This window comes from Neolamprologus brichardi, chromosome 8 (assembly GCF_056152115.1).
Source record: "Neolamprologus brichardi isolate AB-2024 chromosome 8, ASM5615211v1, whole genome shotgun sequence".
Lineage (NCBI taxonomy): Eukaryota > Metazoa > Chordata > Actinopteri > Cichliformes > Cichlidae > Neolamprologus > Neolamprologus brichardi.
In genome coordinates this window covers 26337584-26352904 of record NC_142111.1, presented here as the reverse complement: position 1 = coordinate 26352904, position 15321 = coordinate 26337584, and the positions used below count along the sequence as shown (strand labels likewise).

General features: G+C 45.5%; 1 protein-coding gene across 2 annotated transcripts in view; it reads right to left on the bottom strand.

Moving 5' to 3' along the window:
- Nucleotides 1-500: 500 nt before the first annotated feature.
- Nucleotides 501-15321, bottom strand: part of grid1b (glutamate receptor, ionotropic, delta 1b) — a 643072-nt gene continuing 628251 nt past the window's right edge. The window contains exons 16-18 of one of the 2 annotated variants that reach the window (XM_087844978.1): nucleotides 13614-13854; nucleotides 10840-10978; nucleotides 501-3977 (exon numbers count right to left, since the gene is read on the bottom strand). In XM_087844978.1, coding sequence (XP_087701104.1) covers nucleotides 3511-3977; nucleotides 10840-10978; nucleotides 13614-13854 — 847 coding nt within the window. In that variant the 3' untranslated portion in view covers nucleotides 501-3510. The remainder of the gene's footprint in view (nucleotides 3978-10839; nucleotides 10979-13613; nucleotides 13855-15321) is intronic. The other variant, XM_087844979.1, reaches the window with a different exon arrangement.

Below are 15321 nucleotides of genomic sequence, written 5' to 3'. Positions count from 1 at the left end.
CGTGAGAGCGGTACTGCGTGTATGTGTAGTCAGGGACAAACTGTAAATGTTACCTTTAACCTGTCATTGATAAGAGCCATAACATGCTTCTGCATGGTGCGAAACAAAGAAGTACATCGGCTTGTCGTTGGTGTTGGAAGAATTTATTCCTAAATTTCTGTTTCGTGGTCGAGCCTTTAACAGACCACTGCATTCAATCAGCCACAACATTAAAGCCACTGGTTCAACAGCTTTGGCTTTTGGACAGTGGACCCACAGTATCAAGGACGTAGATCAGATTTGTTCTGGACCGTTTCTCAAAATTTTGATCTGGGTCAACACCTCGGTGTGAACGCTGAAAAATACTGGACAAATAGGCTTTGTTGGGGATGTTTCCAAGAGTTTACGAGGTCACGTTTTGTCCTCAGGTTGTAATTGTTGGATGTGTTGTGCTTTAGTAGCAAACCTATTTGAATTAATAAAGAATGTTTTTATTATTCTGGTGTCAAATTGAAGGATTTTTTTCATTTGCAGAAACTTGAGAGTTGAGCTTAATATGATGGAGACTGCTGCCGTTGGGGAGCACCCTTAAGGAGACATGAGGGAGTGTGCTTGCTGTGCACACAGTGATAAAAGCATCATCTACTTCACTCCAGGCTTCGAGGGCCGGTGTCCTGCAGGGTTTAGATGCGTCCTTGATCCAACACAGATGATTTAAATGGCTAAACGACCTCCTCAACATGTCATGAAGTTCTCCAGAGGCCTGATAATGAACTAATCATGTGATTCAGGTGTGTTGACCCAGGGTGAGATCTAAAACCTGCAGGACACCGGCCCTCGAGGCCTGGAGTTCCCCACCCCTGGTCTACAAGATTATCAGGACCCAAGGTTTATAAAAACAGGCGTTTAATCACGTCACCTTTTCTAAGGGACTGCCCAAAAACAACTCGCTGTTAGAAGTTAAAAATCTTTCAGTCTGTGAGTCTGGGTTTCCCCAGTGTGGAAGAAGTGCTGTGCGACAGAACCGGACAGTAAAACCTCCACAGAACGCTCGTGTCTGTAGTTTAATGATCGAGTTAATCTGCCGCCTGTCCAACAACCACAAACCTACCAACAACACAAGATTTGATGTCCGATCTACAGAGTTTTGGAACTAAAGCTCTTCATTCTGACAAGTTAAGGTTCCTCAGTTTCCTCTGCCCACGTACACGTCCTATAAATGAGATGAGCGGGTCTGCGTTTTGCTGCTAATGTCCTGAAAACTGCGTGTGATCCACATGGATCCGAACAGCCAGCGTCAGGCTAATGTAAATGAAGTCGACAGTCATTAGGCCCATAGATGCACGTTAACCGCGCTTGTAAAAGCAAAAAGGTGGGGGTGATATGGTCGGTTTTATATATTTCTGTTGTTAAATACTTTTACCATAAATGTTCCTCTCACAGTATCCTATAGAGAAAAAACTATCCAGTGTTTAGCAAATATATTTAACTTCCCTCTGTTTTAGCAGTTGAGGTATGGCACCTGCAGAACGGCCATCATCATGAGCCTCTGTCTGCACTTTGGGTAATGACGCCCTCTGTCATCCCTGCAGGTGATAATGGATCTCATTAGGAATGACTTGTGGAAATACGATGCCTCTCTGAGTCGCTCTCTCACTCCTCGTTAGAATAACTGCACTGCTTTGCAAGAAGAAACTTGCGCACGAGAGCGTGACGTAAAATTCTCGAGTATAAAAATTAAAGACATATATATTTAGTATCTTTATATTTTTTCTTAAGGTTAAGGCTGCGTTCACACCGAGCGCTGTTGGAACTCGGCCGAGCTTCGATAGTTGGCCCCAAACGAAGCTTTACGACTGCCTGAAAACAAAAGTGTCGGTTAGTAAGAGTAAGGATGGAAATACGTTTGGTTTGTCACAATTTTTCTTGTGTTTCAGGTCTGTAATTTCAGACTTTCAGACTTCGACTGTTGTCCAACAACAGTCGAAGTTTGTTTGAATAAATTAGTAACCATCAATCGTTCTGGCACCAATTTGAATCTGACACTTCCTTCAAATGCAAACAGAAGCTCGAAAATATCAAATAAAATGAATACCAGGCTGGCTGATACTGTTTCTTTCTGTTTTTTTGTATATATTTGGCTAACAAGAGGGTCTGTCTCAGAGTTGGGAAGCATACCAGTACTTGTTTTAAATTGGTGCCAACTTTTCATTAGTCTAAAAGCATCTGGACAGAGTTTCATAGAAAAGGACTGTAACTGATTTTCACTGGTTTGCTGGCGGTGCGATGAAGAAGACGAACTCTAAAACTATTCATCATTTAGAAGGTCAAGCATCTCTCTGAAACCCAGAACAAGTGTTTTTGTGTTTCCTCATCTCGAAGTCGGGTTGGTTTCTGTTTGATGTCTAAAGGTCTGTGGTTCATCCAACACTAAACATGTGACCCAGAAAAGGTTTTTGTAGTAAGTGGTTAAACGGGACTACAGAAACTGTCGAACGCGCGACTGCATTTACAGTTCAAAAATATGATATTTGACTTTAAAATTAAGAGGGGAGGGTAGGGAACCGCGGTTCTACACCCTGTCATGTTCCACAAAGAGGCCAGGTTTGCACGACTGCATCATCGTTTGACCTAAAGACAGCGGTCGGTGCGCTCGCAGCCGTACGTACTCTTCTTCGCTCATTTGCTCGTCACAAACAGACTCTCACCTGGACAGTACTGACGCCAAATAAAAACTCGCTATAAAAACAAACCATTGAGCTGTGTGTAAAATATGAACCCAATAAAAACCCGCTTGTTTCCCCTCAGTGTTTGAACGAACATCATTTACAGTCAACGTAAGAAACGAATGTAGACTTTCGCTTGGAAAAAACTATGTATATTATATATTTAATACAAATGGGGAAAAAACAAAGAGTGATTTTTTTTTTGTCCGATGCTGAAGATATATATAGGGTTGGTACAGAGGTGCATAACAGCAGGTGTCCACCACTAAAAATGTCCCTACAGCGGTGCATCATGGGTAGTCGTTTACATCAATGAGTTGTGGAGAGACATCGTTTAATTTCGGCACTTAGAAAACAATCACAATGAATTTCGCGTCATTGTTTGAACAAAATTTACAAAGCCATTCAAACAGTCATAACTTTTTCATCAATGTTTATATATTTTTTTATCTCATTTTGTTTGTTTTTATAACTCAACTTCAAAAATTGAGAATATTCAAAATACACTTTAACCTCACTTCGTTCTCTTGGTATTTACAGATATGTACACGAGAAAAATTACACCCTCCAGCCCGCCGCCGCTTTTTGTTGTTTTTTGTTAGATTTTTCGTGTGTGTGTTTCTGAACAGATAGTGAGATACAAAATCTTTTTACTTTGTACATATATGTTTTTTTCCTCTATAATAATTTTCCCCATCAACCCGCCTCGCATCTGAACCTGGACCCAGGTCCAGAGAGCAGCCTCCCTCCCACCCACCGCCCCCGTTTACCCCTCCGATCTTATATCGATGTACTGTGGGTGGCCTCAATGGCTTCGGGTATGGGTCCTGCGGAGACTGCCTGGTAGGACATTGGCATGGGTGTCTTGCCAGGGCTCTGCCGGAAGAGCCCCCCGTTGGGTGCCCTGTGTTTGCACTGCATGGTGCCGCTGAGGCTGGTGCTGCTGAGCGGGTGGTGCGGGGGCAACGTGCTGCTGCCAGGGCCCTGGGATGGGGGTAGCGTCCTGCCTAGGGTCCCCCCATGGTGAGGATGGGGAAGAGGAGGAGGTGGTGCCCCCTCCCCGGGGAGGAAGGTGGTCACAGCGAGGCCCGAGGGCGGGTAGTCCCGCCTGGACTCCGGGCCCGGGACCAGAGAGGCCTGGCTGGGCTGCATGCTGCCGATGTCCAGCGCAGAGATCTCGATAGAGGGGCCGGGGATCTGCTTGTGGACCAAGTCCTCGTCCAAAAGACTGTTCATACGACGATGCACCTGTTCCAGATTCACCTCCTTGTCCTATAAGTTGAGGAGTGGGGCGGTGGGGTGGGGATGGAGGAGGACAGTGGAGAGACAGGGGGAGGGAGAGAGGGAGGGAGGGACACAGAGGCTGAGATTGGCGATGGGCCGATTTCTCAGACTGATTCAGGTCAGCGTGTGCTCCATGCATTCTCAATCTGATATGTTTGTTTTGAACTGACGAGCTTCTATCAGCGATCCAGCTGATAGACCGGCCCGGTTTCATTTTGTAGTCTGGTTTGAAGAGCCCAGTGCGAACTGAGGCCACAGAAACCAATCTGGATGTGCAACTTGAAATCAAACTTGGCCAGTGAGCAGTGAAGGCTTGATGTATGGAGGAAACCGATCCTGGAGCCAAGCTGACTGTCGTCTGCTGCAGAGCTGTTGGAGGCTTGACTATGTCGAGATTGTCATGAATCACATCTGAGATCAATTTTAGATTTATAAACTGAAGCTATGTTTGTGCTTTCTCTGCCCTCGCCGCCCTCGGAGCTGCTACGCTCGTCACAGGAGGATCAGAGAATTGGTTTCCTATCAGAATAATTTAATCGCCACACTGGCTGACGATGCATCTCCTGCTGACTGCAGACGTGCATACCTGTTAGGTATTAATAGACACCCGAGTGTTGAGCCGCGGGTCTGCTTTAGTACACTGGTCAGGGGAAGGCGTGCGGGAGGAAGGAGGCGTGATTCGCATAGTGAAAGCGAGGCTTTGAATCTGAGGCCAGATTCTCGACACGTCCGCGCGCGACCGCTGCAGCGCGGCCGGCTGATGATGTTTTAGATGAGGGTCTTAAAGCGGCCAATCGCTTTACAGCAAACCAGTTAACGTTCCTGAACGCAGCCTGGCTCCAGCATCGGGCTTCAGTCCAGAAACAGTGAGATTAGTCCCACATCACAGTGACACCGGCGACACTCAACAATGCACACGACACATTACAGATTAATACCACATACATATTCAGTCATGGTGCAGTGTTAGCAGCATAATACAGAAGGCATGCAACTACCCCACCCAAGCCCCACCCCCGCAGGTTTGATCGAGTTTGTTGTGCTGTCACACTGTTGGGATTACTACTGGCATGGACTAAAAATGATTTTATTCCACTGATAAACAGGTCACGTGACTGTTTGTTAAATTACGAGAGATTTTATGAGCTCAGATAAAAGAGAAGCTTCTTTACAGCTACGACACGTTCGGAGCACAATCAGACCGTAATCTGGATCCAGGGACTGGATGCATGACACAAAGTGAATTTTCAGTTAGCAAACCAGCAGCTGGCTTTAACTGCAAACAGTGAGAGGGGATGCTGGTTCTCTGCAGAGCACTCGAGTTCACGTGGTGTTTGGTTGTGGTGTCGATCTGACTGAGAAGCTTATGGACGCCGCCTGCTCGTACGGTGGTGACCTGCCGGTTACACGCACTCCTAATCACACCTGCTTAGTCTTTTCTTCTTGCTCGTAGATCAAATGAACTGAAGCTTCATTTTCTCAGATGCTCCTGATGGCCAATCGACTCTGTGTCACCAAATCTACCCAGGACCTGACCTCAGTGCGCTTTTAGTTAGCAGGATGAAGACTTAAAATGAAAAAAACAAGGAAGAAGTTTGTCTCTGAGTGATTTAAAGTAAAGTGTGAGCTCTGCAGATGAACGTTTCTTCATGCAGAGTGGTGCAGAGAGCCCTTCTGGTGGAAACACACTAGCGAAGCCTCCGAGCGTCTCGATGCGCTGCGGTGGAGCAGCGCCGAGGCTAATCGTGCGCCTTTGTTCCAACCTTTAAGCAACACATGAACATGCAGTGTTTGCTTTGAATGATCCCACTCCAGCCTCTGAGAGCTCCTCTCAAAGCCAATTAAAACATCTCAGCTCAGGTTATTGTTTCAGCCGACCAGCGCCTCATTAAAATATGTTTTCAAACTGGCAGCTAGCCTAAATAAATAAATGCCAGGGATTAAACCTCAGCCGGTCGTTAAAGGCAGGCTGGTGATGTAAGTGCAGAGGAAGAACAGCCGTCTGAAAGTCTCCATTAATTTGGAAAACAAACAGCTCTTTTAATGAGTGCTCCCACTGGGGGGCCTTTAAATCACTCTGCCTCCTGCTACTTTGCAAATACTGTGACTGTCGAGTGGGTTGTGCTCAAGTGCGATAAGAACAGTTACTGATTGTTTCTGGTTCATTTTAGATTCAAGTGGCCCTGCGAAGATGAGCGAAGGCTGTTCTGCTCGGCGATCGCCTCTAACACCGACACGATCCATCTGATAACGTCTTATTAACCAAAGGTCACCATCGACTGTCTCTACATCCAACCCAGCTGAGGAGAACTTTGCTAGATGTTGAGATTTGGTGGAAAGATGAAAGGTCAAAGTTGTCTTTTCTGGTTGTATAAGGAAGTCATTTCAACTCAAAATGTAGTTGAACAGTGAAAGTACATCTCTTCCTCCTGAACACCTCTGACCAGCAGCTTCTTACGAGGATGTTTTCACTGTCCTGAGGCTTATTATGAATAAGATCAGCAAAGGAGGATCATTTCATTTAGACGGCGTGTTCACTTTTATATAATACTTGACTGTGTAAGTTGGTCAGATCTGCCAATCAAGCGCAATAAAAAAGATAAAAGACAAAAACGTGTGTTTGCATTTCTGTTTTCAAATAAGCAGCAACACGTGAAACTGTATCCTAGTGTTTCATTGTTGCCGTCTCAGCGTTCTTTAACCCTTTAAGACCTGCCATAGAACCAAGTCTGCCAGAGCTTATATTATATGTTTACATGCTGTGGAGCCATTTTTGGGAGCATTTCAAGTTGCTATACATCAATACAACCATTACAGCCCAAATTTTAATAATATATCTGCATTAAGTGCATAGTAATTACATAAATTGCAAAAAAGTGGAATAAACTACAAAAAAATTGAAAATCGTTTTTGTTTTTTTAACATATATTTCTAGTTAGAGAAATTTAAGAGGCTTATCCCTCAAAACTGTAAATACAAAAAAGTTGCACAAAATAGTTTCCCACCACAGGAAATTTATTTTGAGTGTCTTCATAGTTTTATTTTTGAAATACACCAATTTTTATACACTGCAGGAAAAACAAAAATAAATATTATAATGCAAATTTGCAAAAAAGCAGCATATGCATCAAAATAAACTATTTCCAGCAGTGCAATATGAGTCCTAAGCATCCCAGAAACCACACAGAAAGTCATAAAGTCAAACATAACTTTTAAAAACACCAATATAGGCTCATGAGGCCCTGATGGTAAAAAACTACATTTCCGCAAAATGACGTCACTTCCGGTTTCGGGCAGGTCATGGAGGACACGCGATAGTTCGCGCTGATGGACATAGGAAGTGTTATGAACAGCTGATCGGATCAGCAAAGCGTGTTTCTGGAATATTGTGTTTTTGTTGCTGCAAGTGCTTTTTATGCAGTTTTTGCAAAGCTATATGTGGAAGGAAACTGTGACCGAGGACAAGCTGATGGCATAAGATGTAAGTACAACTCCTCCGGTTTCATATGCAAAAAACATTATTGCGCTAGCTCACGTGGTTGCAGAGCTACCGGGATTTAAAAATAGTTATGCAAAACAGAGCGTGGGGTCTTAAGGGTTAAGAGCACTCGACTGTCCAGCTGCATGCTCATTGGCCAGTTTTGGCCCTGGTGAAGGTTATACTCTGGGTAATCTTCTTTCTCAAACGTAGAATGACCAAAATCTACAAAACTTTTTTTATCCTTTGTGACTTGAAAGTAGCCACTGAGGTCCAGGCAGAGGGCCGTGATCTTCACTCTTATAGGACCAGATGTCTTCTTGCAGGACTTTGTGCAACAGTTTTTCTTTTCATCTTAATAATTATTTTTCCAATGTCTTTCCAAAATCCTGGAAAAGTGTGGTCACCTTTCAGTTTTCAACCAAATCTCGATTGTATAGTGATGCGTTTTCAAAGCCGCAGCTGACTGACTGACGGATCTGTGCGCTCGCTGGATTTCTGATTATTCGTGAGGGGCTCTTTTTGTGCCATCGCCTGCTTAGAGGGAACCACCACTTTTGCTCGATGCAAAGTTGTTCAGAGTGATTTGATTTATTGGTGACGAGTTATTCCTATTCCAGAGTTAATGGGGTGCTCTAATTTGTAGATCACGAGGGCTCAGTCCAGCTAAACGTCTGTGGAAGATTTTGGAGTAAACGTTGGACCGGCGTGTCTCGCACCATCAACAAACACTAGAGTTCATCTCTCCAGCAGACTTCTAGAAACTTCTAGAAAAGCACAAAGTAGCCCGACATCTTACCAACACGTGTTTCCCATCAGTTCTACGACGGTTCTGTGCAGGTACCAAAAACAGTCCATGTTTCAGCAGGTTTGAGGGATTTTATGCGGCAAAGAGACGAAGACCAAAATAATCCTTCGTGTAGGACTTGAGACCCGGAGGTTTCCTGCCAGTGTCAGCTTTCCAGGTGTGGTTTAAAGGTATCGTTGGTTTGCTCTTTACCACCAACTGCAGTTGGTCCTCCTGCTGACCAGCCAGCATCACCAAGTGCGTTTAAATGGAGGAGAATCCTGTTTTACTGCAACACTGATTTTCAAAAACAGTTTTTTAATGAAAGAGTTAAATTTGCTCGGTCATCACTTAAATAACAAACACAGAAATGCTGAAAAAAGCCACAGACGTCTGGAAACATGACACACGGCATGCAGTCCTCAGGAAGCAGATCATAATATTCATCACGCGTGCAATAAAATCCAGAACAACATTTCTGTGTCTTCATTTAATCGTTGGATCCACAACGTGGTCAAAGCCTCCAGATAAGCACACTCGGTAAAGCCGCAGTCAGGAATCATCGACAGTCTTAATCATCTTTAGGCTCAGAGACGAGCAATAACCGATAGGTCAAAACTTTATTACCAGCTACTGACACCATAAGATGAAAGGTCAAGTGAGGCAAATCGTTTTTTTCAATTTAGATTCAGCTCGGCAAAGCTAAACCATATTTCCTGCGTCTTCATTGTGGTTTTCAGTCGATCGATGGACATCTTAATCAATAAAGTGCTGTTGACCCAGACGCTTAGGTCCGAAGGTCTTGATACAAGTAATTAGATGAGTGCACAACTTTCTTAAGCTGTTATTGACCTTTATTTTCAAAACGTCCGAGAGCTCTCAAAGCATCGATCAGAACCTGTGCAGAGGAAAAATGATCCGGGCGCAGGTGCAACGTTTTTCCCGAGATCGCCGGGTTCACGGCGAGTGACATCACATGTGAATGCCACACTGTTCAGATTGAACACTTCAGGCTCCAGCTGCCACTTCAGTTACTGGATAATTTTTACAATGAAATCTGAAACGGAGTCTGGCTTTGTGAAGCTAATTTGCTGTTAGCTAAGTGGCTCTCCAAAAGTCTTAAAGTCGAACTTTTTCTAATGCAGTCTGGCTCCATCAGGGCCAGCTGCCACTTTCACACAGCAGCTACTTTGAGCTGATTCAGACGGAGAAACAGGAGGTACGATCAAAAAGACTTCGCCTGTGAAAAACTAAAAAGATTTTCTTACATTTGGGAGTTTTCGTGTGAGTTTATGTCAAGGATAAAAGCTGGTTCTCCATCTACAACCCAAAGAGTTCAGTATCCAGGGCTGAAAGTGGCGTAACCAGAAGCATCTTATACTCTCCAGTGTCAAAATTCTGCTATGACTTCCTGAGCTGTTTCCTGAAGCTTCTCAGTCACCTCAACACGATTCACTGCTTGTCCTGTGAGAGATTTGGCTCCTTGCAATGTTAAAATTAAATTCAAGGCAAAGGTTTGCAAATGCACGTGCAGGCCTTCCACGGAGCTGCTTGCTGGTTGTAGGCACAATCACCAATATTCTTATGGCCACCAACTCAAAACTATCCTTATCAAGTAGGGATGCACCAATACCGGTATCGGGTATCGGGGCCGATACTGTAAAATGTGTGTGTACTCATACTCGTAAAAGTTAACTGATACCATGAACCGATACTAACTTATTTCATTAATCAGAGGGTGGCTTGTCATTTCTGTTGTAGTTCTTTAGATTGGCCACTAGGGGGACATCCCGCGCTAAACAGGCACAGGTTTAGGCGAGTGAGACTGGCGGCTCCAGATAAAAAAAGAGAAACTGGAGGCTGCTGTAGCTAGTGTGTGTGTGTGTGGTAGAAGTATCGTTTTTTTGTACTCTGTATCGGTAAGTACCCAGATCCAAGTATCGGTATCGTATCGGTTTGAAAAAATTGGTATCGTTGCATCCCTATTATCAAGCTTTCTGATATTTAGCTGCTCCATTTCTCGTAGATGTCTTGATGAATTTTTAAAGGTTTATGCAAACGCTGCTCAATAAAAGCTGTGTGAAAGGCACTGAGTTCGTCGTGAACCTTGGTGATTCAGTCAAACTGAGGTGTGAGGTCAGCCCTTATGAGATGTGTTCAAACAGTTAAAGATGACCAATGAGAGAAAGAAACAGAGAAGGCACCGTGAGAACTGGGAAGGTTTCTAATGATGACGGGATGCAGCGTTAGTAGAGAGTTCTTTATCATCTGCATAGAAAAAATCCTAATTCTTTATTTTATTATTATTCTACACTCGTCTAATTAGCAAACTCTGCTTAATAAGCATTACACCAGGGGAAGAATGAGTCCTAACCTTTAAAATGATCACAGACATAATTGAATTTGTGCTGGAAACTGACAAAAATGACTTCCTGTATGCCTGCAGATTTAGTTTCAGAAAATCAGAAAGACTTTAACCCCCGAGAGGAAAGAACAAAAACAAAGAGGAGCTTGGCGACGGCACAGATGTGTTTGATTTCTTTTGTCGTATTTTAGAAGGTTGTATATAGGAGGTCTATTCTGACCTGTATCAATAGCTTCTGCTTCATCCCAGCCTCTCTCTCTGTCTGTCCAAATGTCCCTCCTCCCCTCCGATGAAGCAGTTGTAATGTCATTATATGTCAATGGACCAGAAACCCTTGCCAGCCTGTAATCCTTAGTAACCTGCACGAGATCATAGACAGTCAAGTGTAAATCAAAAAATGAAAAGGATAGATGGAGAGAAGGAGAGGAGATAGATAACAGGGGTGTCCACATTGACATATAATTTGCAATAAGACGTGACACAGTGATAGAACCAGGGGTTATGGACGGGGATGTCGGAGACAGATCTTATTGCTAAAGGGTGACACACCCGGCGTGCACACTGCCTGCTCACACTTTAGTTTATGGATCCACATCGAGGCCTTCCTGTTTGTCCCCTGTCACATGACTGAAGCCTGTCTGTGAGGTCAGCCCTGCGTAGTGCTGCGAGGTGTATGTTGATGTGTGGAGGTAGGACATGGAAAGGCAGGTCTGAGGTCAGCTTCGTGTTCGAGCGGTGTCTTTGGTAGCGCCCGTGTCCCCGTTTCAAACAATATACAGGCCACACAATAACCACGGTAACACACAGCACTGTATACTTGGTGGTTCTCAACCAATAACAAACGTCATGTATGACTGAAAGGAGGAGTCAAAGGCTGAATGGAGCTAACTCGGGTTTAGCATCGCAGCTTCTGTCATCGTACGTTTGTGGAGTCAGAAGCGACCACATCGTAGTTATCAGCTGATCATTAATCTCTTTGTCCCGCCTTCCTCCCCTCACTCCTAACCTGTTGCAGCAGATGGCCCCGCCCCTCCCTGTGCCTGGTTCTGTCGGAGGTTTCTTCCTGTTAAAAGGGAGTTTTTCCTTCCCACTGTCACCAAATGCTTGCTCACAGGGGGTCACATGATTGTTGGGTTGTCTCTGTATTATTGGACTTTACTTTCCAGTTGTCTTGAGGCAACTGTTGTGATTTGGGGCTTTATAAATAAAGATCTGAGTAACTCTGGTCACTCGAAGCTTATTCAAATGATGCATGTGACATAATTTCAGTCTCACAGAGGATTGTGGGTTTTTTTTGGTAATTTGAACCCACCGTGGAACTGCCAAAAGCTGCAGTTCCTCTAATGTCCACTTGGGGCATCAGTGAGTCTTACTGCATAGACTCCAATGTTGACTGTCAGGTGGTGACACAGGCGGCTGCAGCTGCTAGCTGTCTGCTATTCTCCACCTCAGCCAACTGAAGTCCCTGAACTGGACCCGTTTGTGTTTGTGCTGTTGGAACATTTTTAATGACATTATCTGACCAACTATACTGTTGGGACGTTGTTGTACTAACAGACCTTTCTAGAAGTCTGAGCTCCAGTTTTGGTGCAGCCTGATGTCTGCAGCATCCCTCTGCACAGAAATCATCCGACTGAAGGTGTTTGTCCCATTTAAACTTTCACTCGTGTCCACATTTCATGCTGAGTGATGTCACAGCTGTGCTGTGAGGAGATTGGCTGCATAAAGCTTTTGTGGCCCTTTCAGGGAAAAAGCTCTAAAAAGCCTCTTTGCACAGCAGACAGTTGGAGCTCAGCGAGGTGAGCAAAGTGGAACATTTAGCAGCTAAAGAGCCGCACGTTCACGACTCCGACGGGACGAAACTCGATGAGCTGATGCTGAATTTGTTTTGGAGTCAGATTTTGTTATTGAAGCTTTATGGGCTGTTGCAGATGTGCAGCAGCAGCAGTCACTGAAACTGTCAGACTCTTATCTGCAGAGTTCAACAGCAGCGTAAAATTACACGGCGCACTTGTATGTCAGAGTCTATTGTTTGGCACAGGGACAGCGTCACTCAGAGGTTAACACCTCTCAGTTTGACAGGTTTGTGTTTCTTAATGACGTCGTGTTAAATCGGAACAATATGATCCTGTTGTGACGGGATGTAATTGAAAGACGTTTCAATTACGGGATGTTTCCAGCTTTCGAGGAGGCGGCCGTTCATTAATATCGTTCGTCTTTCACGAACCGCAGGTGTAACTATTAGCTCGTCTGTGAGAGCAGCGTGTGTTTCGTTAATAAAAGAGCGAGCTGATTCTTATTCAGTAGGCACTTGGTGAGGCTCCAGTTTCCAACAACAACAGTGCACGGTTGCAGGTCGAGCTGCATTTAATGTGACAAACAACTTTTTCTTTCCACGCTAAAAACTCCGTAAGTGTCCTTCTCCGCCTGAGCGAGCTCCCACCCTCTCTGCTGCTAATTATAATCTCTCTTAACAACCCCTGGGTGCAGAACATTACCAAAGCCTCACCACACAAAGCGAGTTTATAACAATAATTCAATACCGAGCCCTTGAACGCTACAGAGCCGTCGCTGCGGGAATCAATCATTAAAGTCTGCGGGTGTTTCCACGCTGGCTTTGACTCCTGACTGGCTAATTCGGCACTTCGTCGTTTCATGAGCACATTAGTAAAGGTAATGGTGAGGTGGAGTGTGCCCTGGATGAGCTCGGGTATTCGGGACAGGGTGGGTGGGGAGCGATGCACGGGTAAAATAAAAACATGGAGGGGGTGTAGTAATAATAAGAAGAGACCAAATTTGATTTCAGTCAGCGGCACAGAGCACATCTACCTACTCTGCCTCCCGCCCTGCCTGACTCTAAACCTCTCTCCTCTACAGCTGGGTGTACTGGAGCTCCACTAAGTCGGGGCTCGCGTCTGCGGCTGGATCCTTAAAGTAGAGTGTGGCAGTGTCCTCCCCCCGCTGGCCCGTCCGCCGGGCCCTGTGCTCGGTCACCTCTTTGGGCTGCTCCTGGCGGCAGTGGTTGCTGTTCCACCAAGCCTCCAGCCCGGCCACCAGGCAGGCCAGCAGCAGGCCCGCGGCCAAGATGCAGAAGATGCCGGCGAAGCTGTGCAGCTTGAGGGAGCGGCCGTCGGGGTGGGCGCTGGCGTGGCTGCTGAGGTCGCAGCGGCCGGCGCGGGGCCACCACTTCTGCTTCATGATGTCCAGGTCGCCTTTCTCCTGCAGCTCCAAGATCCTGGAAGAAGAGACGAGAGCAGCAGGTGAGACGCAGAGAACAATTAATCCTTCTTACCTGAAGGCAACGAGAACCGTCTGTGACCCTCGGGCGGGACGGCACGCTCGCTGCTGTCACACAGTCTTACTGCGGCGTCTCCTCACACGTCACAGTCGCTCTGCAGCGCCTAATAAATCCCAGCCTACTCTGAGAACGCACCGCAGCGTCGTGCTTTGTCCCGCTCAGATAAAAACGAGCGATTCTCCTGATTCTCCAGGTTTTATTTAAATGAAGTGCGAGATGTGCCGAAACACGGCCGAGCAAAGGCGTCCGCTTAACACTGATTTCCTGCTCTTCAAAGACAAATATGTTTCTTTTTGTCTTTACTGGCAAACAAACTACAGAGAAATAAAAGCTGGTGCTGACATTTCCAACCCGTTCTAGCTTCCTGCGTGCTGTTAGGTCTCCCGCTGCTGATGCACGGCGTCTGAAGGCGACGCCCCCTAAATATAACAAATGTAATCACATCTCTTTCACTTTGTGCGCTTTCATAAGATGTAACTGTCTAAACATCAGTGTGTGTTTTTAAATCCTCCCCTCTCGATGCTCTCGGCTGTTCTCGGTATCCCATCGACCTTCATCTCCGTTCGACCTCGCGCCCTCTTTACTCAGGAACGTGTCCTATTCCTGAAGTCATGGGAAAACTGGCCTGCAGGCCTGTGAACGTGCTCTACAGCAGCGGTCTCCAACCCCCGGGCCTCGGACCGGTACCGGTCCGTGAGTCGTTTGGTACCGGGCCGCGAGAGTTGAGGCTCAGGTGTGAAATGTATAGTTTTCAGGGTTTTTATCGGTTTTCAGCATTATTTTGTTATCGTTTTTATCGTTAACTCGGTTTTCCTGGGTCTTTTCACGTGTGTTATGAATAAATCTTCTTTTTTTCGGTACCGGTACTAGTTTTATTTTGTTGTATTTATCCGCGACACCTTAAAGGCCGGTCCATGAAAATATTGTCGGGCATAAACCAAAAGGTTGGAGACCGCTGCTCTTAATTGTTGTGACGCGTGTTCGAAATGCAGAGAGGTGCGCTCGATTCGCCGCACGGAGCAGCGCGAGAGTAAAGCACGAGGGAGGGGCTAATAATCGGCTCAGTCGTTTTTAATGATCGTTGAAAGCCCAGATCGTAATCGAGATTAAAATTTGATTAATTGAGCAGCCCTACATCCAGGTGACTCTTGTTGCGTTTTGGCGTTGTATGAATAAATCTGATGAAAAGTTCATATTAATGAGTTTCTCAGCATTTTGTATTTGTATCCCAGCAACCAGGAGCCTCTGGAAACCTGGAACATGTGGCGGGTACGTGAACGTGTTCACATGGCGTCCTGTACAAAGACCTGGTGACAGCTTCTGCCAGCAGGCCTGGTGCTGTTGTTCATTTATGTAGTTAATTAAGCGACTCTGCCATGACCACAGAAGTCCAAACCACTTGCA